Genomic DNA, 22617 nt, shown 5'->3' with positions numbered 1-22617 from the left:
AATTATTAGCATAATTGGCTGAGGAGATCCTAACATTTCTTTTGCCAACAAGGCTTTGATCTCATTGCACTAACTCTTTCCAATTCACCTAGCTTTCAGAAGTCATTTTGAAATCCCCTGGCAGTTTTGTATAAAGACACATTTGCTCAGACTGTGTGGTGGGGCAAAGGACCTATGGGTCTTCCACCTAGTAGCATTTGGGGTGGTGGTGGTAGAAGACATAAGACATAAGAAATTTATTTGTCATTGCACTCACAAGTAGGTGCAACGAAATGAGGTGCTCTTCCCCAAGGTAAAACGACAACACCACTACAAAAAAAAAGTTAAAAATATACACAACACTCACCATACAAATATAGATACCCCGTTTCTCCCAGCAATTAAAATTCCACCAAAAACCGCATTTAAACTCAATACTGCACTTGGGTAAAAGCTGCTCTTGAATCTGCTTGTCCTTGCTTTCAATACCCTGAATCTCCTTCCCGATGGTAATAATTTAAAGAGCTGATGTCCCGGATGAGAGGAGTCTTTCAGTATGTTAGATATCTTCCTCTTACATCTGTTCTTATACAATTCTTCCAAAGAGAGGAGTGAACAGCCAATGATGTTTTGGGCCATCTTAATCACCCTTTGAATTGCCTTTTTCTCTGCTACTGTGCAGCTTGTGAACCATACACAGAGACAGGTAGTAGCAACAGCAGGAAGCTGTATGTGGGTGCTTGGGTGCTTTCCTCTAGTGATCTGGACACAACCAGATTCCCTTCCTTCATTTTGTTCCTGTTTTACAAGTACCTTTGCAAGTAGACATTGACGTAATGGTGGGTGTTCAGAGTGAGAGAGACAGCGCACAACTTGCACCAGGTTTTTTGGCATGCTCTTGCATGGGCCATTTGGGAATCTTTCGGCACACTTCTTTAAAAAAAATAAAAGGAACTTCCTCATTTCTTGGGGAGTTGGATTTCACTGTAGCTGTGTTGGCATTGGGTGTAGCCTCTCTATAAAATAGTGTTGGGTTGCGTCCACTCTAGCTTTCCCGTTTCTTCAGCAGGCAACAATACTAACATAAAGTGTGTATACGTACATACGTACCATGCACTAATACAAAAATGTTCCCCCGTGCCACCATCACCCAATTTTTTGCAAATATTAATCTTGCTACTTTGACCATTATAATAATTAATATAGTCATTGTTAATTATATTAAAAACGGCAATAGTTGGTGATATTTATTTATTCATTCATTCATTCATTCATTCATTCATTCATTCAGTTTATACCCTGCCCATCTGGACCAAAGTCTACTTTGGGTGGCTAACAATAAAACATAAAAATAAAAACAATATAGAAAATAGAGGCAACATTAATAATATAATTCAAGATGGCAAAAGTAATTAAGTGATGATAGGAGGGAAAGCCTGCCTAAAGAGCCAGGTCTTAAGTTTTCTCTTAAAACACCCAGCGAGGGGGCCAGGCAAATCTCTGTGGGCAGATTGTTCTAAAGGTGGCCGGGGGGGGGGGGGGTCACTGCTGAGAAGGCCCTGTTTCTTGTTCTTTCTCTCCAAGCCTCTCTCAGATTTAGATCCTTCAGCCGCCTGTCCTGACTAGAATGAGTGATTTGAGTAGATCTAGGTGGGAGGAGGTGTTCCACTACATATCGAGGTCCTAAACCGTTTAGGGCTTTATATGTCATCATTAACACTTTGAAATCAACGTGGAAGCGAACGGGCAGCTAATGCAGAGCAGCTAAAGTAGGGGAAATATGTTGATATTTTCTCACCCCCGTGAGAAGTCTAGTCGCAGCATTCTGCATCATTTGAAGCTTCCACATCAATCTCCACATAACAGTAGTCTAATCTCAAGACTACAAGCGCATGGACCAGAGTGGTGAGCACCCCAACCTAAAGATAGGGACGCAGCTGGGCAATCTGCCTGAGATGGAAATAGGCGAAATGGACCACTGACGCCACCTGGGTTTCTATGGTAAGCGCTGGATCCAGATGGACCCCAAGCTACGAACCTCACTGTGAGAGTCGCTCCCCCAAAAGAGACGGAGTTTCCCAGACGACCGATGGCAGGGCCACCCACCCTAAGGACCTCCGTCTTGTCTGAGTTCAGCCTCAGTCCATTCTCCTGCATCCATCGTAGAACCGTCTCCAGGCAGCACTGAAAAGATGGAACTCCATCCACGGTTGTTGGAAAAAAGATGTAGAGCTGGGTGTCATCAGTGTACTGACGACCCTGCTGAGCAGCCTCATTTAGATATAATACAGCATTGGGGAGATAATCAAGCAGAACCCCACAATTGAGACTCTATGAGACTCTATGCACTCTCCGGAAGTTGTACTCTCTGAGGACGGTCCTCCAGGAAGGATCGGAGCCAGGCAAGCTTCAGACCACCAATTCCTAACTTGGAGAGCCTCCTCAGAAGGATACCATGGTTGATGGTATCAAGGGCGGCTGAGATATTGAGGACAACCAGCAGAGACGTTTTGCCCTGTCGGCCTCCCTCAACAGATCATCAAACAGGGCAACCAGTGCCATTTCCGTGGCATGGCGTGGCCTGAAGCCCAACTGGAATGGATCCAGGGCGTTGGTTTCATCCAAAAGGGCCTGAAGCTGATCAGCCACCACCCTCTCTACCACTTTGCTGAGGAAAGAGACATTGGCGGCGGGCCATAAGTGCCAGTGTTGTCCACCGCTAGACTTGGTTTCTTCCTTATGGGCTTAAGGAGTGTCTCCTTGAGGGCAGTGGCCCATTAAGTTGTTACAGGTGTGGCTGCTTTGATTAGCCAAGCCGGTCAAGGGTCAAAGGAGGTGGCTCCTATAACACATGCAGAAATTATGGAAGCCCTTAAAAAACAAAAAAAAAGGGGAAAGCACCAGGCCCAGATGGGCTACCAGCGGAATATTACAAAGAACTGGAAGAAGTACTACTTCAGCCATTTAAAAAGCTGCTAGAATATGTCGAAGAAGAGGGGAAAATACCAGCAACATGGACTGAAGCGACAATCTCTCTTATACACAAAGAAAACACGGAAGGTAAAGAAATACAAAATTATAGGCCAATTTCATTGTTGAATGTGGTCTACAAAATATATACAGTGGTGCCTCGCTTAACGGGCGCCCTGTTGAGCGATTAAATCGCTTAACGAGGGACTCCGGGCCATCGCTGGAGCATTCGCTCAGCGATGGCCCCTATGGAGTTTTTTCGCTTTGCGATGTTTGCTAAGCGGTTTGCTTAGCGAATATCGCATAACGAAGCGGAGGAGAACAGCTGATCGGCGGTTCCAAAATGGCCGCCAGAAGGTCCGCGCCGCATTTTCGCGCCCTGCCCTCGCTTACCATGGCGGCGCTATGGAGGAACATCGCTTAACGGTGAGTTCTCAAGCCATAGGAATGCATTGAACGAAGTTCAATGCGTTTCTATGGCTTTCCCCGTTCCGTTCAGCGATGTTTCTGCATAGCGAGGGTTAATCCGGAACGGATTAACCTCGCTATGCGAGGCAGCACTGTACGGCTATTCTGTCAACTAGAATGAAAAGAACCTTAATCCACCTGATACACCAAGATCAGTCTGGGTTCTTTCCTAAAAGACAGATGAAGAATAATATAAGGATAGTCTTAAATTCCTTGGAATATTATGAAGCGCACCTGGAGAAACAGATGGCCATGATATTCTTGGATGCAGAGAAAGCCTTCGATAATCTTGATTGGAACTTTTTGTTACATACGTTGGAAACACTGCAAGTTGGAGAAAGATTTATGAAACTAATTAAAGCAATATATACTGAAAAAAAGGCAAAAGTAAGAATAAATGGCGAGTTGTCAAAAGAAATTCAAATACAGAAAGGCACTAGACAGGGGTGTCCTCTGTCTCCACTCCTATTTATTTTGACTCTAGAAATATTAAATGACCAAATTAGAGATAAAAAGGAAGTGAAAGGATTAAAAGTAAAAGGACAAGTCTATAAGCTCCAAGCTTTTGCGGATGATTTAGTCATCATATTGGAAGATCCACTGTATTCAATAGAAGATTTGATGGCAATGTTAAAAATTTTTGGTGACATGGCAGGAATGAGAATAAATGAAAAGAAGACCAAAATACTCACTAAAAACATGAGAGAACAAGAACGGCAGGAGCTAATAGAGAAGACGAGCTTTCAAGAGGAAAAGAAAATTCGATATCTAGGGATACAAATTACAAAGAAGACAAGCACATTGTTTAAAGATAACTACATGAAATTCATGAAGGAGATACAGAACAACTTGGAGAAATGGGATAAAGTACAACTATCGATGCTGGGAAGAATTGCGACGATCAAAATGAACATTTTGCCAAAAATTTTATTTTTATTCCAATCGATTCCTATCGTACTAAAACAGTCCTTTTTTAAAGAACTCAACAAGATAATTATGAGATTCATATGGCAAGGCAAAAAACCAAGAATTAAAATTAAGGCAATGCAAGATGTTAAACAGGGGTGGCTTTGGTCTGCCGGACTGGGTTCTGTATTATAGAGCTTGTATCCTGGGAGTGCCTGACCACTTTATCTGTCTCCTGAGAAACCTATATGTGGGACAGGAGGCAACAGTTAGAACTGGTCATGGAACAACTGAGTGGTTCAAAATTGGGAAAGGAGTACGGCAAGGCTGTATATTGTCCCCCAGCTTATTTAACTTATATGCAGAATACATCATGCGGAAGGCTGGACTGGAAGAAACCCAAGCCGGAATTAAGATTGCTGGAAGAAATATCAACAACCTCCGATATGCAGATGATACCACTCTGATGGCAGAAAGTGAGGAGGAATTAAAGAACCTTGTAATGAGAGTGAAAGAGGAGAGTGCAAAAAACGGTCTGAAACTCAACATCAAAAAAACTAAGATCATGGCCACTGGTCCCATCACCTCCTGGGAAATAGCAGGGGAAGATATGGAGGCAGTGTCAGATTTTATCTTCCTGGGCTCCATGATCACTGCAGATGGAGACAGCAGCCCTGAAATTAAAAGACGCCTGCTTCTTGGGAGGAAAGCGATGACAAATCTTGACAGCATCTTGAAAAGCAGAGACATCACCTTGCCAACAAAAGTCCGAATAGTCAAAGCTATGGTTTTTCCTGTCGTGATGTATGGAAGTGAGAGCAGGACCATAAAGAAAGCAGACCGCCGAAGAATTGATGCCTTTGAACTGTGGTGCTGGAGGAGGCTCTTGAGAATCCCCTGGACTGCAAGGAGAACAAACCTATCAGTTCTAAAGGAAATCAACCCTGAGTGCTCACTGGAAGGACAGATCCTGAAGCTGAGGCTCCAGTACTTTGGCCATCTAATGAGAAGAAAAGACTCCCTGGAAAAGACCCTGATGTTAGGAAGGTGTGATGGCAAGAGGAGAAGGGGACGACCGAGGATGAGATGGCTGGACAGTGTCTGCGAAGCAACCAACATGAATTTGAGTCAACTCCGGGAGGCAGTGGAAGACAGGAGGGCCTGGCGTGCTCTGGTCCATGGGGTCACGAAGAGTCGGACACGACTAAACGACTAAACACACATCCTAGATTGGATAAGAGAATGGATAACCCTAGAAAACACTAGACTACTTAACTTGGAAGGCCACGACTTGCAATTAGGATGGCATGCTTATCTATGGTATAAAAAGGATAAAGAACAAAAGAACTTTATTGGTTGTTGTGGGTTTTTCGGGCTTCTTGGCCGTGTTCTGAAAATGGTTCTTCCTAACGTTTCGCCAGTCTCTGTGGCCGGCATCTTCAGAGGACAGCAAACTGAACTTTAACTCACACATGATAAGAAGAGCCTTATTGGGAATGTGGAGAAAGATTATACAACAAATTTATCACAAAATACCTGCATGGGTGTCACCGATAGAGGCCTTTACAAAACCTGGACTTATGACAAAAGCAAATTTTTTAAGATATCAAGATTTATTAAAAAAGGATGGTGAATTAAGGTCTAAGGAAGAACTAGAGTCACAGAATGTATATATAGATTGGTGACCTAGAGCACAGTTAGAATCTAGATATGCAAAAGACAAAATAGAGGGTTTCTATTCAGAGCAAACGACTTTTGATAAGCTGCTGTTGGATTCAAAAGAACAAATTTTTAGGAAAATGTATAACTATATGTTGGAAATTAAAATGCAGGATGAAATGGTTAAGGAATGTATGATAAAGTGGGCACAAAACATAGGGCATAATATTAATATTGATCAATGGCTGAAAATATGGCAAAGTAACATAAAATTTACAAGATCGGTTAATCTTAAAGAGAATATATATAAAATGTTTTATAGGTGGCATATGACCCCAGAAAAACTGTCAAAGATGTATACAGATGTATCAAATAAGTGTTGGAAATGTGAAACACAAGTGGGAAGTTATTATCATATGTGGTGGTCATGTGGAATAGCAAACAAATACTGGAAAAGAGTACATGCTATGTTACAACAAATAATGCTCTGTAATGTGCCATTAACTCCAGAATTGTTTTTATTGAGTATGATACCTGACAACATACATAAGTCAAAGCAACATATAGTTATGTATATTGTTACGGCAGCTAGAATTCTATATGCAAAAAATTGGAAAAGTCCGACGATACAGAAACAAGAAGATCTTATTGAAAAAATACGGGAAATAGCAGAAATGGACATTTTATCAGAAGTCATGAATGACTATCCCCTACAAAAGGCAACAGAAAGATGGGACCTATTCAACAAATGGACCAAATTAACAGGCAACATGTAAATAGCATATATTGAAATGAGAACTTAATCTAAAAGGCAGAAAAGAGAAAACAGAATAACTTAAAACTTTGATATGGCAATAAGTACAGAATGGTTGTTAGCATGTTATGGTCTCTCCTCTTCCTCATAAATTCCTAAGCCCCCTTTTCCTTTTTGTCACCCCTTATGTTAAAAAAAAAAATTTAAAAAAGGGTCAAAGGAAGTGGTGGCAGCGATCAAGCGCTTTGTTCACCATAGCTGATGTCACAGGCAGAAAATGGTTACATCTCACTGGGCACTTTTCAGATATTTGAAAGGCTGTCAAACAGAGGAGGGACAAGATCTGTTCTCAAGGTCCTAAACCGTTTAGGGCTTTATGTCCAGAATGCAGGACACGCAACAATGGGCTCAAGTTCAAGGAAGCCAGATTTCGGTTGACTATCAGGAAAAACTTCTGTTAGAGCAGTACAACAATGGAACCCGTGACCTTGAGAGGCGGCGAATGCTCCAATGCTGGAGACATTCAAGAGAAACTTCGATAATCCCCTGGCAGATATGCTTTCATTGTACTCCTGCATTGAGCAGGGGGTTGGACTTGAGGGCCTTGTAGGCCCCTTCCAACTTCACTTTTCTATGATTTTATGATAGCTCTTCATGATCAATACAGCCAAAGGCTTTGTTGATGTCAATAAAGCACACACAGATACTAAAATTCTTTTGTATGCTTCTGTAGCCAGCATATATTTGCGGTGTGACCTCTAGTGCCTCTTCCTTTTCAGAGTTCAGCTTCAACATCAGGCAGTTCTCACTCAGTGGCTGAAATCCCAACAGCATAACTTAGACCTTGTAAGGCAGAAGACATCTTCGACCATGGTGGCTTTTCAGACAGACAGTAACCTTTATTGGCATACGGTACAAAGTTAAAACACACTAAAATGCAGATAAAACATTCAACAGCTAACGTGGCAGGGAACAGCCAAATGCATATTTAGGGCTTGTCATTCTGCAACAGTAAATTCTGTGATTGACTGTGGACCACAACAAAATATGGCAAGTTCTTAAAGAAATGAGAGTGCCTAAATAACTTATCTATTTCCTGAGAAATCTATATGTGGGACTGGAAGCAACAGTTAGAACTGGATATGGAACAACTGCTTGGTTCAAAATTGGGAAAGGAGTACGACAAGGCTGTATTTTGTCTCCCTGCTTATTTAACTTACCTGCAGAATACATCATGCAAAAGGCTGGACTGGATAAATCCCAAACTGGAATTAAGATTGCTGGAAGAAATATCAACAACCTCAGATATGCAGAAGATACCACTCTGATGGGAGGAAGTGAGCAGGAATTAAGAAACCTCTTAATGAAGGTGAAAGAGGAGAGTGCAGAAAGTGGTCTGAAGCTCAATATAAAAAAAAAACCCAAAGATTATGGCCACTGATCCCATCATCTCCTGGCAAACAGAAGGGGAAGATAAGGAGGCAGTGACAGATTTTACTTTCTTGGGCTCCATGATTACTGCAGATGGTGACAGCAGCCACAAAATTAAAAGATGCCTGCCTCTTTGGAGGAAAGCAATGACAAACCTAGGCAGCATCTGAAAAAGCAGACACATCACCTTGCCGACAAAGGTCCGCATAGTCAAAGCTATGGTTTTTTCAGTAGCAATGTATGGAAGGGAGAGCTGGAATATAAAGAAGGCCAGCCACCAAAGAATTTATGCTTTGGAATGGTGGTGCTGGAGAAGACTCTTGAGAATCCCCTGGACTGCAAAGAGAACAAACCTATCCGTTCAGAAGGAGACCAACCCTGAGTGCTCACTGGAAGGACAGATCCTGGAGCTGAGGCTCCAATACTTTGCCCATCTCATGAGAAGAAAAGACTCCCTGGAAAAGCCCCTGATGTTGGGAAAGTGTGAAGGCAAGAGGAGCAGGGGACAACAGAGGTAGTTGGACAGTGTCACGGAAGCGACCAACATGAATTTGACCCAACTCCGGGAGGCAGTGGAAGACGGGAGGGCCTGGCGTGCTCTGATCCATGGGGTCACGAAGAGTCGGACACAACTGAATAACTAAACAACAACAGCTTTCTCAAATATGTTAAATAACAACAATTCTGTGACAGCACGCTGCATCGCCTCTGCATGATGGAGTAGATGTATCTGGCTGTTATCAGGGTAAGTTACTTAATAGTGCCACCTGGGAGTTGTCGAATTTTTCTCAGGTTGTCCCACCCAGAATGGGAGGAAAGGCAAGTGCTTAGATAAGACAGGCAGATATCCTTATAGAAGATACAGTAGAACAACATATGCTGCAAGGATTCAGCCACTCCCTGACCACAGGGGCAGACACTCAGTTCTGTGGGTAAACCCATATATCTGCCCTGTGCTAAGTTCGAAGGTGCAGTATTGCACCTCGCAAGGGTAAATGCCCATCTATCTTGTGGATGCTCTGATAGAGGTAATTTTGTCTTCTGCCATGGGAGAGGGGCAACTGAAAATATAGTGGGGAACAGACCCTTTGTGTAACACTATGCAAGGTTTTCAGAAGTTAAACATTTCTGCACACCCACCACAGCACCTCAGAACCCAAGTCTCCTTTGGAATCTGTCTTAGGGAAGTGGAGGTGGGACAGAGGAGGCTCTTTAATTTACAAGAATAGCTGGTCTTGTCACATTATTTGGTGTCTCCTTTCTTGGAGAGTGGGAATGTTATATGGAATACAGTGGTACCTTGCTAAACGACGACCCCGCTAAACAAATCCGCATGACGATGACTTTTTGTGATCGCTATAGCAATTCGCAAAACAGTAATTCCTATGGGGGATTTTCGCTGGACGTCGATTAGGTCTGTGCTTCGCGAACCATTTGTTCGCAAGATGATTTTTTCGGCTCCGCAAAATAGCTGCTCTGTGTTTTCCGGACCCATGCTTCACAGGGCAGCCATTTTTACAGCTGATCGGCGCTCGCAAAATGGCTTCCCTATGGGCGATCTTCGCTGGATGACGAGGTATTTTCCCCATTCGAATGCATTAAACTAGGTTTCAATGCATTCCAATGGGGAAAGGGTTTTCGCATGACAATTTCTCTAAACAGCTATTTTCCCGGGACAGATTATCGTTGTCATGCAGGGCACCACTGTATGTCATAAGGGAGTATTACGTTTATGTTGAGAGTCGTTTCCACAACTACATGTTTATATCTTCCATAAGACTGAAAAATAAACAAAGGGAAATTTAAGCCCACCTTAGGGGATACTGAAACATGTAGATAATACTTTAGAAAAAAAGAAAGAAAGAAAAGATTGACCGTAATGGCCAGTTATGATGATTTTGGCATGTGGAATTGCTGTTTGCGGAGCTTTGTAAATTCAAGTTGGGAGAGGCCTTTATTGGTTGGGGGAAGGCACTAAAATTGGATGAAGAGACTCAGTTCTTCCTCTTAGGGCAAGCAGGGCAGTTTTATCCATTTCAGATTATTCTCCATCCATTGCAAGAGAGGCAGCTCCACAATAAACGGAATAACTTCCCTTTCTTTGTAACCTTGTGAGGACATATGGTTGTTGTGGGTTTTTCAGGCTTCTTGGCCGTGTTCTGAAGGTGGTTTTTCCTAACGTTTCGCCAGTCTCTGTGGCCGGCATCTTCAGAGGACAGCAAACTGAGCACAGTTTGTGGGGTTGTGGCATGGTCCTGGAGCATTGTAAGGTGGCTGTTGTGGCTTCCCAGTCCAAATAGTCAGCTGATGCTGGCCTAACAGGATCAAACAGGCAGTGGGTGGGAGGGTGGGAGGCTTCCCCTGAATGGCTAAACTTTGCTCTTTCTCACCAGGCTTGGATGACCAACAGGAAAGTGCCCTTGTTCTGCTCCTGGTGGCCAGCATAAGACAGGCCACGGAGGGATACCCGCCTGTCGGCAGGGTCTCTGGAAAGAAGGTACCGCAAAGGCTGCACGGGGTTCTTCCATGGGTTTGCCCCGTTCCCATGCAGCCCACGAGGTGCCTCACTTCCCCTTCTCCCCATCCCGTCTGCCTCCTTTGCCAGGTGCTCTCTGCTAGGGAGCGCAAAGTGCACGCCGAGGACCGTCTGAGACTCACCCAGCACCTCATTCCACTGCTGCCCCAGCTGTTGGCTAAGGTGAGCAGAGACGTGGGGCCCAGTGGGGTTCCCAGCTGTGCCCCAGGCGGCGGGGCCGAAGCCTCCAGGGCTGCTGCTTCTCCTTCTGCTCTCCTTGCAGTTCTCGGCCGATGCAGAGAAAGTGGTACCTCTTCTGGAGGCTGTCTGCTATTTGGACCTGACCCTTTACAGCACAGGCCGGCTGGAGAAGGTAGGGGACAGCGCCTCCCTCCACAGGCCACGCAGTGGGTCGGCTAGACTGTGGGAGTGGACTTTGGGAGAATGGGGTTTTAAGTCCATGGTCAGAGGTAAAAACCCTTCATGTCACCACGAGTCAGCCACCCTTCTCCTCCTGATGTCCGTTCCAGGAGCACTGATGTGAGGACAAAGTAGAGTGAAGGAGAAGTAGGGAACAGATGCAATAGATGACTGTGTGCGCGCCACACACAGCAGGAACCTTGGCGTTAGACTACTGTAATTCAGCCTACATGGGGCTTACCTTAGAGGCCCTGTGGAAGCTACAACCGATACAGCAGCCTGCAAGGCAAAGCAGCAGCGGGGCTATCAATGGGCGCCCTCCCACCAGGGTCAGAGGTCACCTTCTGTTGGCAGCAGCAGCTGCTGCATTGGCCACCGCTGGCTTTCTGGGTTCAGTTCAAGGTGTTGCTTTTGAGCTTTGAGGTCCTGCAAAGCCTTGGACCCCCATGTACCTCCTGGACTGCTTCTGCCTATAGTTGAAGTTCTCCAGAATTGCTCTGCTCAAGGGATCGACTCTTAGAAAAGATCTTGTGTCGCTGCTCCTGCATTGTCCCTAGAGCAGTACGACAGTGGAACTGGTGACCTCGGGAGTTGGTGAGTGCGGCAACACTGGAGGCATTCAAAAAAAAAAAACTTAATCACCTGACAGATATGCTTGGATTGTATTCCCGCGTTGAGCAGTGGGGGGCGGGTTGGACTTGATGGCCTTGTAGGCCCCTTCCAACTTCACTTTTCTATGATTCTGTGATTTTGGAATTCTCTTTCTGGGCCCCTGCTGGGATGCTGGAGGGGAAGCAAAGCAGGATTGCCTCGGAAGGCCTTCAGATTTTCCAAAAGAGCTCTTCTACCACTTAGCATGGCAAGCATTCGTTATCTGGTAATGTATAGAAGATAAAATTGTCTGGTAAGCTTTAGTGTTGCTGATCTTCCTTTGCATTGTTTTTACTGATGTGATGTATTTTATTACTTGAGTGTTGTAAAAGTGTGGAGGAATGTGCCATTCTGGGTGTCTTCAGAAGAAGCATGTCGCAGAAATGAAACTAATAATTAATAACGGCACATGTGAGGATGTGCCCAAATGAGCCTGTCCAGATCCCCTGCCCCAATCCTGCCTCTTCCGATGGCATGCTCTTTTCCTGTCCCCAAGTACTTAGAACTGCTGCTGACTCAGCTATGGGAAGTAGTGGACAAGCACACCGACTCCGAGGTGCTACAGGCAGCTTCCCGGACTCTTCACGTGCTCTGCTGTCCGGAATTTGCATTCTACAGCCGAGCAGATTTTGCTCGCAGCCGCCTCGTGGACCATCTGGCGGACAAGTTCCAATTCAAAGTCACCGAACTGCTCCAGGTACATCAAGGAGTCTCTTGCAGGCCGGCCTCCTTCATGGAGGTGGAGGCTGAAGGGGCTTGATCCCATCCCTGTGCGTGTTTCAGGAGGGACTGCTTTTCAGGGGAGGACAGGGAGTCCATGAAGGGCAGAAGTGCCCCCAGAGCTTGTGGCATTGGCAGGGGTGGGGAGCTGGCCTGTACAGCGATGGGCTGCAGGCGTGCCCTAACCACAGCCATGCCTGTGTGGCTTTCTTCCCCTACCCACCCCATTTTCTTTTTGTGTGGAAGGGTTTTTAAGAGTGTCCCAAGATGGATTATTTCCCTCCCTCCTGCAAAACAAACACAGGCCTGTCTCAAGCAGTGCAGTTGTTTGATCCTCACATGCAGATGCAGACGGTCTCCAGGAATTCTGTTGCTTTTGCCTTTTTCTGTCTTTCCTGTCTCTTTAACAGGCTACATTAGAAGAGAGTCCCCCTTTGCTTCTTAATAAATTCATGATGCTTTACATTGAATTGTTTGAGACTATTTAGCTATGTTATTAGCTAACTGTCAATTAGGTAGCCCCATGAAAAGACCCTGATGTTGGGAAAGAGTGAAGGCAAGAGGAGAAGGGGACAACAGAGGATGAGATGGCTGGACAGGGTCACTGAAGCGACCAACATGAATTTGACTCAACTCCAGGAGGCAGTGGAAGACAGGAGGGCCTGGCGTGCTCTGGTCCATGGGGTCACAAAGAGTCGGACACAACTTAACGACTAAACAACAACAACAACATGACATGTCTGCTGGTATGTTCCACCACAACCTGAAAATGACACAGTGGTGTATAATAATGAGTATCATTCACCTCTTTAAATGGCTTTGTAACTATTGGGTGAAGAAGTGGCACTAATTCTCCTAAGCAAGCAAGCAGAAACATTTGCATTGAAAAGCGGCAAAAACAGATTAAGCTCTAGATCAGAGCAGTGGCTGAGTTCAAGAGTTTGGGTCATTCGTGCCATTTTTATGTTGCCCATCTAGCAAATTGCTACTCTGTAGTGTACATAAACAATAACCAGAAAAACACATTCTAAAATACAGAGATTTAAAAAAACTCCGACAGGCAGCAAGAAACAGTGAAATGGCAGAGGAAAACCCTTCCTCCTCCTCATGTTCAATCAGTTGACAACCTCCCGAAATCTCCTCTTTTTTGGTTGTTTTAAAGGCAGGGAGGGAGGGATTGCCATTTCCTTGTGGTTTTTTTTTTTTATGAGACCACTGTCCTTGGCTTGATGCTTTCCGTTCCCCTCTCAGTCTGCTCTGGACAGTGCCCCAACCTTCTGCAGCAGATTTGGAGTCATGGGGAGGGTGAAGGGGGTGCTGCAGTGGAGGGGGGTCACAGACGCCTTCGCCCCTTTTGCTCCCTGGAGAAGCATTCCTGGGGAAGGCTTTTTGGTGGTACTGCCTACCAGGCCAACAGTGATGTCTCTTGTCTAGGGTGGACCATAGTTGTTTGACCACAAACTTTCTGAGTTTAAGTTAGCAAATTTCAGTTCTGAAAACAATCTTCCGTTCTGCCTGCTCATCTCACTTTTTGGCTACATTTTTATTCTGTTTTAAAGGCTTTGAAGTGAGGTTTATTGTGTCTTCAATTTGCTACTTCCCAAAACAGGGCAGAAAGGAATAGCTTGTATCGCAGTGCCTACTGCTGTCCATGCAGGTAAGGAACCGCTAGCAGTAAGTCCTCTGTTTTGTTTCTTCATTTTCAAAAGTCTTCATTTCTGGAGCAGGAGGAGGCATATAGCGTGGCCACCACCCTCAAGCGCATTGCCATCTTCCACAGGTAAGAATGAGAATAGGCAGATGCCAGTAGCACAGCATGAGAAAATATGGAGGGGATGCCCCCCCCCGGTTCATCTCGTCCAACCCACCTGCTGCTGCCAAACCAACCAGTTCACTGCCCAAGCATCTCTGACTGGTGGCCATTCAGCCTCTGTCTTGGAAGGTTCCTGTCAGTGCAGGAACCTTCCCTCTTCCAAGGAGGTGGATGGAAGCCCATCAGCTTCAACCCTTCCTTCCTCTGCTGGACTGACAGCCCCCCTCCCCCCCCCCCCGTGTCCCTGGGAGTCCCATCTGCTCACTCGGGCACCTTTTCTGCTGAGTGGGCGAAAGGGAGTGTTTGGCACGCTTTGGGCCTTTTTCTGCTTTGTCTGCAGTGCTCACGACCTGACTCCATGGCGCTTCCTTGAGCCTTGCGTCCGCCTCCTGCACCACAGAGTGGACACTGGCGAGGTCCCGACAGAGGTACTCGGGTGTCCATGGGTGGGGGGTGCGCTTCCTGCCCTGCCCCCTTCCCTTTCCCATTCCTGAGGGGAAGGGGGAGCCCCCTCCCCACTTTCTCTCTTCCTGTGGAGAGACAACAGAACTGACGTCCCCCTGCTTGCTTGCTTGCTTGCTTGCCTGCCTTCCTCGCAGGTGGTGGTCTCTGCTATGACCTGCGCACACTTCTCATTGCTCTGGGAACTGGCACTCTTGCACGCGGACAAAGGCCCCCTTTCCTCTGAGGTGAGCCCGCTGGGGAGGGACCGGGGGGGGGGGAGGGATGCTTTGAGAGAGTCAGTCCCCTTGTCCCAGTCCCTTCCTGGCTTCAGACCTCCTCTCTTCTCAGCAGCAGCTCAGCAACCTCCAGGAGAAAGTCGCCACATTTTTCTCCCTCTGTCAGAGCTGCCTGGTGGACATGGACCCTCGTGTCCAGGAGCAGGTGAGAGGCCCCTGGGGCCTAGGCCAGGGGAGCTACAGGGGTGGCGCTTCATGCTGCTTCACAAAACCTAAGGAATGGTTACAGGGATGGGCTTCACCTCCACCCCATGTCTGTGTCTGCAACACAAGAGGAGCCCTTTTGGAACTTAAAGAGTTGAGGAGCTGTAAACAAAAACAAAAAAAGCACTAGAAGGCTGAGGGACCCCCCTCCACTGTGATCCCAGCACCACCATTGAGAACTCGTTATTTATTGTGTATGGTTTGTAGGCTGCCTTTCTTCTGGGGAGGGGACCTCAGGTGGCTCACAGTACAATAAATTACAGGCTAAAATACCATTAAACATGCAATAATAATTTAAACCCATTAACGTACGAAAAAGATTTAAACTTTAAACGCAAAAAAACAAACAAGCAAAAAGCAACATACAAGTAAAGACTCTTTTAAGTAAAAACAAGCAATGAAAATGTTTCAAATACATTCTAAAATGTAAGAGCTTATAACCTAATAACACACACATAAAAACAAAAGACAATGCATCTCTCTCTCTCTCTCTCCTCCCCCTCCCCACATATTGTCTTTTTAATGATGTTCTTCTTGGGTTCTTGAGGAGGAAGGTGGGATAAAAATATTTTGAATGAATAAAAATAATAATAAACAACAAATACACAATTGCATCCTGTTTACCCAGGTTTCACAATGTGGAATTATTGTTTGTGCTACTGTAGTAGAAATTCTCATGTATTTTATTTTTACTCCATGTCATGCGTGAGGAAAGATTACATTGACAAACATCTACTGTATGTTTTATCTATCCCCTCTAACTTTCTATTTTTAAAAAACTTTTTTTACTGCAGGTTCAGACACAACTGGCTACATAAATCGTACATCTCAAAAATTTAAATTTGATAAGAGATGGTGCTATAAGTTTATACAGTTTTCTATTAGATCTGTTGTTTACTGTAATCTTATCTATATACAGTGGTGCCTCACAAGACGGGTGCTCCTTTTAACGACGAATCCGCATTACGACGAGGTTTTTGCGATCGTAAAAGCGATCGCAATATGACGTTTAGAATGGGCGAATTTCGCTGCGCGATGATTGATTCCCTCTTTCGGGAACCGATTTTTGCTTTCCGACGATCAAAACAGCTGATCGTCGGGTTTTCAAAATGGCCGCTGGGTGCTCAAAATGGCTCCCGCTGTGTTTAGGAGCCATTTTTCGCTGCACAGGCACTCGAAAATGGCTGCCCCTACGGAGGATCTTCGCTGGACGGTGAGTTCTTAGGTGATTGGAACGCATTAACCAGGTTTTAATGAGTTTCAATGGCTTTTTAATTTTCGCTTTACGATGTTTTCGTTCTGCAGCGATTTCGCTGGAACGAATTAATATAATGCGAGGCGCCACTGTACACCAAGTTTCAGACCTTGACACTTCCTCCCTGGCTTGGAAGGGTAGTTCCCTTCTTATGGGCTTGATTCTGAGTCATTTGAAGCGGTGCTTTTGTTTCCTTTTCTGATGGCCCCTTGCTCTCCTTCTCCAGGCCTTTGTGCTCCTTAGTGATCTGCTCCTGATCTTTGGGCCCCAGCTGGCCCAGGGAGGGCGCCAGGAGCTGCAGGCGCTCATGCACCGGGCGGAGCCGTCTCTGCAGTTGCAGCTGGCTGGCTTCCTCATGGACCGTGTCTTCAACCACAGCCAGGACCAAGGTAGGGAGGGGGGCTGCGCAGGCTGTTCCTTGGGCTGAGGGGGAGCCCAGGCAGGCTGGCGGATGGTTGGGGTGCCATCAAGAGAACCAGCTGACTCTCCCATCCCGTGTCTCTTGGCTTCTTGCTCCAGAAGGTGAAGATGAGATGGTCCAGATTGAGCAGCTACACCAGCGCCGCCGTCTCTTGGCTGGATTCTGCAAACTCATCATCTACGGAGTCCTGGATCTGAGCGCTGCCTCTGATGTGTTCAAGTACTACTCCAAGGTGTGGAATGGGGAGCTGTGGGGACCCCAAAGAGATGGGGCCCAGACCCTGCTGGGAGCTCCTTCCTATAGCTTTGGTTTGCCCTACGGCATCACGGGGGGGGTGTTCATGAGGGTAGTGGTGGCCCTGCTGTTTCTGTCATGTCTTCCCGGATGCCCCGTGCAGCCGGGCCACTCTGGACACAGAAGGGAAAGCTGGCGTCTGCTCTCCTTTCCCTTGACTGGAGGTGAGAGTTGGGGTTTGACCTGGAACTGAGCCTAGCTGTTTTTCCTCTGCAGTGCAGGGGTGGTTTTGTTGCTGGTGTGTCTCCAGTATGCCCTTTGCTCAGCTCCTCCTCCTTTGCCCAGCAAAGGGAGGTAGGGGCTCTTCTTAACTCAGCTGTCCCAGAAAGGCTGAGACCTTGTAGCTCACATCTTTCCTCTAGGCCTGGGCCTGGTCGGTTTTCATGCCATATGCCTTTGGCCTTTCAGCCAGGACAGAACAGCTTGGGGGGGCGGCGAGTCTTCTTCTTCTTCTACCTTACTTGGTTTATTGATTTAATACCTGCCTTTCCTGTAGTGGGGAACTCAAGAGCAACTTACAGACCATTCAGAAAAACAAATATTGAAATTGCTTTAAAAAGGGCCAGCGAAATTAGAACGTTTAAAAAGCAAATAAACATATAATAAATAAAACTGCTGATTAAGACCCATTTAAAACCACATACTAAAAATATATATATACAGTGTCCAACTAAAAGGTCAGATACTTCTCCAACTCCTTTTTGAAATGGCTTGTTTTCATTTTGTTTTTGAAAAACATTTCCTTTTGTTTCAAGATAGCATAAGGACTGACAGTATTTCTTTCAAAGACAAGGACGTAAGGTGTGCTACTGAACACTCCTCTGGCCACAAGCCCCCCTACCCCCCCCCCCATATGCTTTCCTGCCCATTCTGCTGACCTCCAGAGTGGGCTAAGCCTGCACTGTCTTAGCGTCCCCAAAGGCTGTGGTTCCCAGATATTCCCTTCTTGCACACGATTGGTCCTTCCTCCTGACAGTTGGGCATCTCCTGGCATGAGGATCGAACCCCCGCAAGGTGCCCCCTTTCCTGCCTTCCACAGGCCCCTCGTTTCTGCTCCCCTGACCAGGAGGAAACTGCCCATAGTTCAGATGTACGGAACTGCCTGGGAAATTATTTCTTGACTGGTATGGAAGGAAATTAATAATCTGACCTTGATGGAGGGCAGAGCCTGACCATTGTTCCAGGAGGCCCTTGCCTGTGCTTTGGCCTTCATCCAATCCCAGCATGTTGTGCAGGCGTCGTGCTCCAGTGCCCTTCTCTGTCTGGTGTTTTCCCACATCTAAAAAGAGGAGAGGAGAAATTCCTCCATTCGTTGGCGCTGTCCCTAATCTGACAGCTATTTTGCCAAGCATGCTTTTGCTCAAGGCGGGGTTCCTTCTTAGCCCCACTGGCCCTCAGAGCAGAGTGGCCTTTGCTTCAGGGCCCACCTGCATGCCTTCTACAATGGCCGTCTGCTCCTGCCCACAGATTCCTCCGGTGCCTGCCAGCTGAATGGCCTCTCCCTTCATCCCTTCGTGCTTAGGGCACACTGGCTAGGCTTGACGGGCGTGGCAGCTCAGGGCCCTCTTAGTCCTTAGGGCAGGGCTGGCCAAAGGTGAAGGCCCACCCGCCCCTTGCCTTGAACAGCCTTGAGCCAGGCTGTCCCGCCCCCAATTGCCATATGGCCAGGTGAGGTCTGACCCCTGCCGAAAACGGTTGTGTGCCACGTTCCCCTCGGGTGGGGCAGTGGCCGCATCCGTCTGAGCTGCCGCTCTTGAGCCTTCTGGAAACCTGCGGGGCAGCCACAAGGGGCCATTCCAGATCCTTTTGACAGGGTTGCCATTACCTTTGCGGCTGCAGAGAATCCACGTCAAGGAACCCGGCAGCAGTACCTTCTCCCTCTGCAGCCTCAGCCCACCGGATTCTCTCTCCATCCGCCTGATTGTTGGATCAGTTGAGACAGAGTCTGCTGCTGGATGCTTCCTACGGAGGCAAAGCACACTTAGAGCTCTGCTTGATTCGGAATGGGTGGCGGAGCCCCATTCAGTCCAGTCAGGTGCAAAGGCTTCTGTTGCCGGTCCTCGGGTGGGTGGGTGGGGTGCATTCTTTGCCCTTGACCTGCTCTCTTGCTTCAGGACTTCCCTGGCTGCACTAGGTCTCGGGTATGGTCCTGGGCGGCACAGGGTGGGTCCCGCCAGTACAGTGTCTGATGATGATCTTTGGTGTTGACCTGCTGATGGTTGCTTGTGAGGAATCTTCCCAGCTAATGTCGCCTGTCCCTTCCACCTTCCTTCCTCAGTTCTACAGTGATTACGGGGACATCATCAAGGAAACCCTGAATCGGGCCCGCCAGATTGACCGTAATGAATGGGCTCGCACGTTGCTTCTGTCTCTCCAGCAGGTATTTGGGGATGGCTTGGCACAGGGCCTTGCAGGTGGAGCGGAGCTTGCCTTTGGTGGGGGCTCACTGGATTTCCTCCGTGCAGTTGTGGACGCAGCTGCTCATGGAACAGGGACCGGGAGGTGTGGACTCTGCAGCCTTCCTGGAAATCCGTGACTTGGCTCGACGATTCTCTTTGCTCTTTGGGTTACACCAGCTGCCGAACCGCTCGGCCCTCGTTGCCCTGCACAAGTGAGCATCGGCCTGGTGCCTTTTCCTTCCTTGCAGCCATGTGGGAAGGGGGAAGGAGGGTGGCCTGGGGCACCTGGGACAGGAATGGGCCGGTCAGGAATCATTCCCGGGATGCAAAGTGGAGGTGGAAAGGAGGTCTGCTTCCCAGGGAGAGCTCCCAGCCTCTCTCCTTCACCTCAGGACCGGGATAAAGTTTGCCTTCCAGGACCCAACCTCCCCCAGCTCTGCTCTGGGCCTCGTCAACCTACCCCTCTTGGAGCTGCTGAGTGAATTCTCCCCAAGACTGCTGGATCCAGACAAAGCTCTGTTGTGAGTGTCTTCGTGGGGCTGAAGAGGGGGACCCTCTGCTGCTCCCTTCTCCTTCGGTAACAACAGAAACCACCCCCACCCTGTCCGGCAGGCTGGCCTATCTGAAGAAGACCCGTCAGGTTTACCTTCCCTCTGGGAACAGCAAGCCACCCAGCTGGACGTCCTTCCTGCTCTACCAGCGTTCCTTGAGTTCCCCAGAAGACACCGATCCACAGCCCTTGGATTCAGAAGTTAAGCAGAGGCCCAGATCAGCCCCCAAGAGGAGGAGGCGCCACCTGGATGGTGGGAGAGGGTGCCTGGCAGAGTGGCTGAGAGGGTGGGGGAGCCGATGGGGAGAGCTTGAACATGCTGCTGCTGGCAGTGCGTGTGGAAGGGTCTGCTTTCAGAGATTGGGGTGGGGGGCGGCAGTGGAAACTTAACACACCTTCTCTCCCCTGCTAGAGTCCTCTGAGGCCAGGAGCGACAAGGCCAGCCGCCCCTCCAGCGCTATCAGCCACCTGCAGCTCCCTCTGCTCTCCTCTACTGTCCTGAGGAAGAAACTCCCACCTCCCACCTTTCAACTGGGGCAGGAGGAGTCGGGCTCCGAATCAGAGTTTGTGCAGAGGTGAGGGGCGGGGGGGCATCTCTTCTCTCCCCCACCCCACTTGATCCTGACTTATTCACTTGCTGCTGCCTTTTTTGCACTGTTTACAGCCAACCGTGGCTGGACTCTCCGTCGTCCCGTGGTGCTTTCCACAGCCCCCAGCAGCAGGACCATGATGACAAGGCCAGCCTCTCCACCAGCACCAGCAGCTCCCCACATCCTGGCCTCAGGGGGAAGCCTCTGCCTTCAGCCGCTCAGCTGGGACGGCAAGAGTCTGGCTCAGAGTCGGAGTTTGTACAGAGGTGAGAGGTGGCGCAGGTGGACCAGTAAAGCGGCTGGGGCCGACCTTTGTCTGTGGCAGGGTTGGATTCCAGGCTTCCAAAAATCACAGAGGAGGCTAGTGCCTCCACACCTGTGGCTGGCCATAAGAGTGTATGTGGGGTAGCTTCGGTTAATCATCTGCACCAGAAAGAATCAGATTCTGCTCCTTTCAGAAATGGGGTTTCAACAGTTACTTGGATGAGAAAGGGGGATGCTGTCCTCGGATAAGATCATCTGATGTTTCATGAACACACCACCTTTTCACCAAAGAGTAACAGTGGTGGACCTGGCTCGTCCACTCTGTTCCTCACTAATGTGAGGCCAGTTAGGCCCCTGGTGGGGAGCGGGGGGGGGATCTGAACTCTGGCCTCAGTGCCAGCCTCCCCTCCCCTCCGCCCTGTAGAGACTTTGGTTCCAGCAGCGGCACTGACCTAACTTGTAAGAGTGGCTCATATTGACTTAATACTGTAGATCTCTAGAGTTTATTATTCCAGTTAAAAACCATCACAAAGAGGATAACAAAAACACTAAATGCTTAGCTGAAACAATCTTCAGATCTTGAATGAATGGCCTTGTTAGCCAGATGGGTGATATAGAAGTTGAACAAATATTAAATAAATGATCAAAGTAACCAAAAAGGACACAAACAACAGGGTGGCAGCAGCAACAAAACACACAAAGCAGAGTGGGCTGGAGTGACCTGCTGCAGGCCAGCCAAGAGGGACTCCTGCGCAGGATTTGCAGTCCAAGGGAAGCTCTGGGAATGTCCCAAAGAGGGCACACTCAAATCTTCTATCCTTCCCAGAATTAAGAGGACATCAGAAAGGGAGCCCCCAGCTCAGTTTTTTGTTTTGTTTTTTTTGTGAATGACTCTATTGGCTAATATTGACATCAGGGCACAACAAAAAAACTGACAGCTCTTTTTTCCAAAAAGCAGCTGTGGGGCAGGCACGGTGCTCGGGTGGGTGGGACTTCTTGTTCCTCAGCTGACTGCTGTTTGCGCAGGCCTGTGTGCTCCGCAGCCTCTTGTGTACAAACAGCGTGAAAGTGGTGTTAATGAGATGGCAGGAGAGTCAGGGAGACGGTGGCCTCTCCTGGCCAGGAAGCCGGAAGCCCTCGGGATTAAGGGAGCTGTGAGGGAGACTCCGAGTGGTGCAGATGCATTCCGTGTGTTCCTACCTCACAGGCCACAATCCGCACAAGCTGGAGAGGCAGCAATGAAGGCACCAGAGACCAGTGAGGAAGAAGAGGAAGGATTGGGCTCTGGGCCAGGTGATGATGGAACATGGAAGAAAGGAGCCCCGTGAGGTGGATTTATGGGAGGCAGGCCAGTGCTTGGCACAGGAGGGCCTGGCCATGGCCCCTCTCATCTACCTGGCCTTTCCCCCCCCCCGTGTCCCCCAAAAGGAGAAGCACTGCTGTCCCAGCCTCCTTGGTGGATGTGGCTTCACCTGTGTTGCTCTCCTTGCCTCACCATGAGAGCCCTTGGGCAGTGGGAATGGACTTCATGGGAGGGTGATGGCCTCTCCTTCGCTGGAGGTTTTTAAGCGGAGGATGGCTGGGCACCTGCTAGGGAGGAGGCTCTGACCTGGC

The 22617-nt window shown here is 47.9% G+C and overlaps 1 protein-coding gene across 3 annotated transcripts in view; it reads left to right on the top strand.

The window, feature by feature from the left end:
* Window positions 1–22617, top strand: part of STAG3 (STAG3 cohesin complex component) — a 52985-nt gene that overhangs the window by 29768 nt on the left and 600 nt on the right. For 2 of the 3 annotated variants that reach the window (XM_072996521.2, XM_072996520.2), the window contains 17 exons: window positions 10561–10664; window positions 10773–10865; window positions 10966–11055; window positions 12250–12450; window positions 14183–14253; window positions 14627–14714; window positions 14886–14975; window positions 15079–15171; window positions 16712–16874; window positions 17005–17138; window positions 19479–19580; window positions 19666–19811; window positions 19992–20120; window positions 20212–20402; window positions 20562–20724; window positions 20814–21005; window positions 22211–22332. In XM_072996521.2, the coding sequence (XP_072852622.2) occupies window positions 10561–10664; window positions 10773–10865; window positions 10966–11055; window positions 12250–12450; window positions 14183–14253; window positions 14627–14714; window positions 14886–14975; window positions 15079–15171; window positions 16712–16874; window positions 17005–17138; window positions 19479–19580; window positions 19666–19811; window positions 19992–20120; window positions 20212–20402; window positions 20562–20724; window positions 20814–21005; window positions 22211–22331 (2171 nt within the window). In that variant the 3' untranslated portion in view covers window position 22332. The remainder of the gene's footprint in view (window positions 1–10560; window positions 10665–10772; window positions 10866–10965; window positions 11056–12249; window positions 12451–14182; window positions 14254–14626; window positions 14715–14885; window positions 14976–15078; window positions 15172–16711; window positions 16875–17004; window positions 17139–19478; window positions 19581–19665; window positions 19812–19991; window positions 20121–20211; window positions 20403–20561; window positions 20725–20813; window positions 21006–22210; window positions 22333–22617) is intronic. The other variant, XM_072996522.2, reaches the window with a different exon arrangement.

This window comes from Pogona vitticeps, chromosome 4 (assembly GCF_051106095.1).
Source record: "Pogona vitticeps strain Pit_001003342236 chromosome 4, PviZW2.1, whole genome shotgun sequence".
Classification (NCBI taxonomy): Eukaryota; Metazoa; Chordata; class Lepidosauria; order Squamata; family Agamidae; genus Pogona; species Pogona vitticeps.
This window is presented reverse-complemented; position numbering and strand designations above follow the sequence as displayed.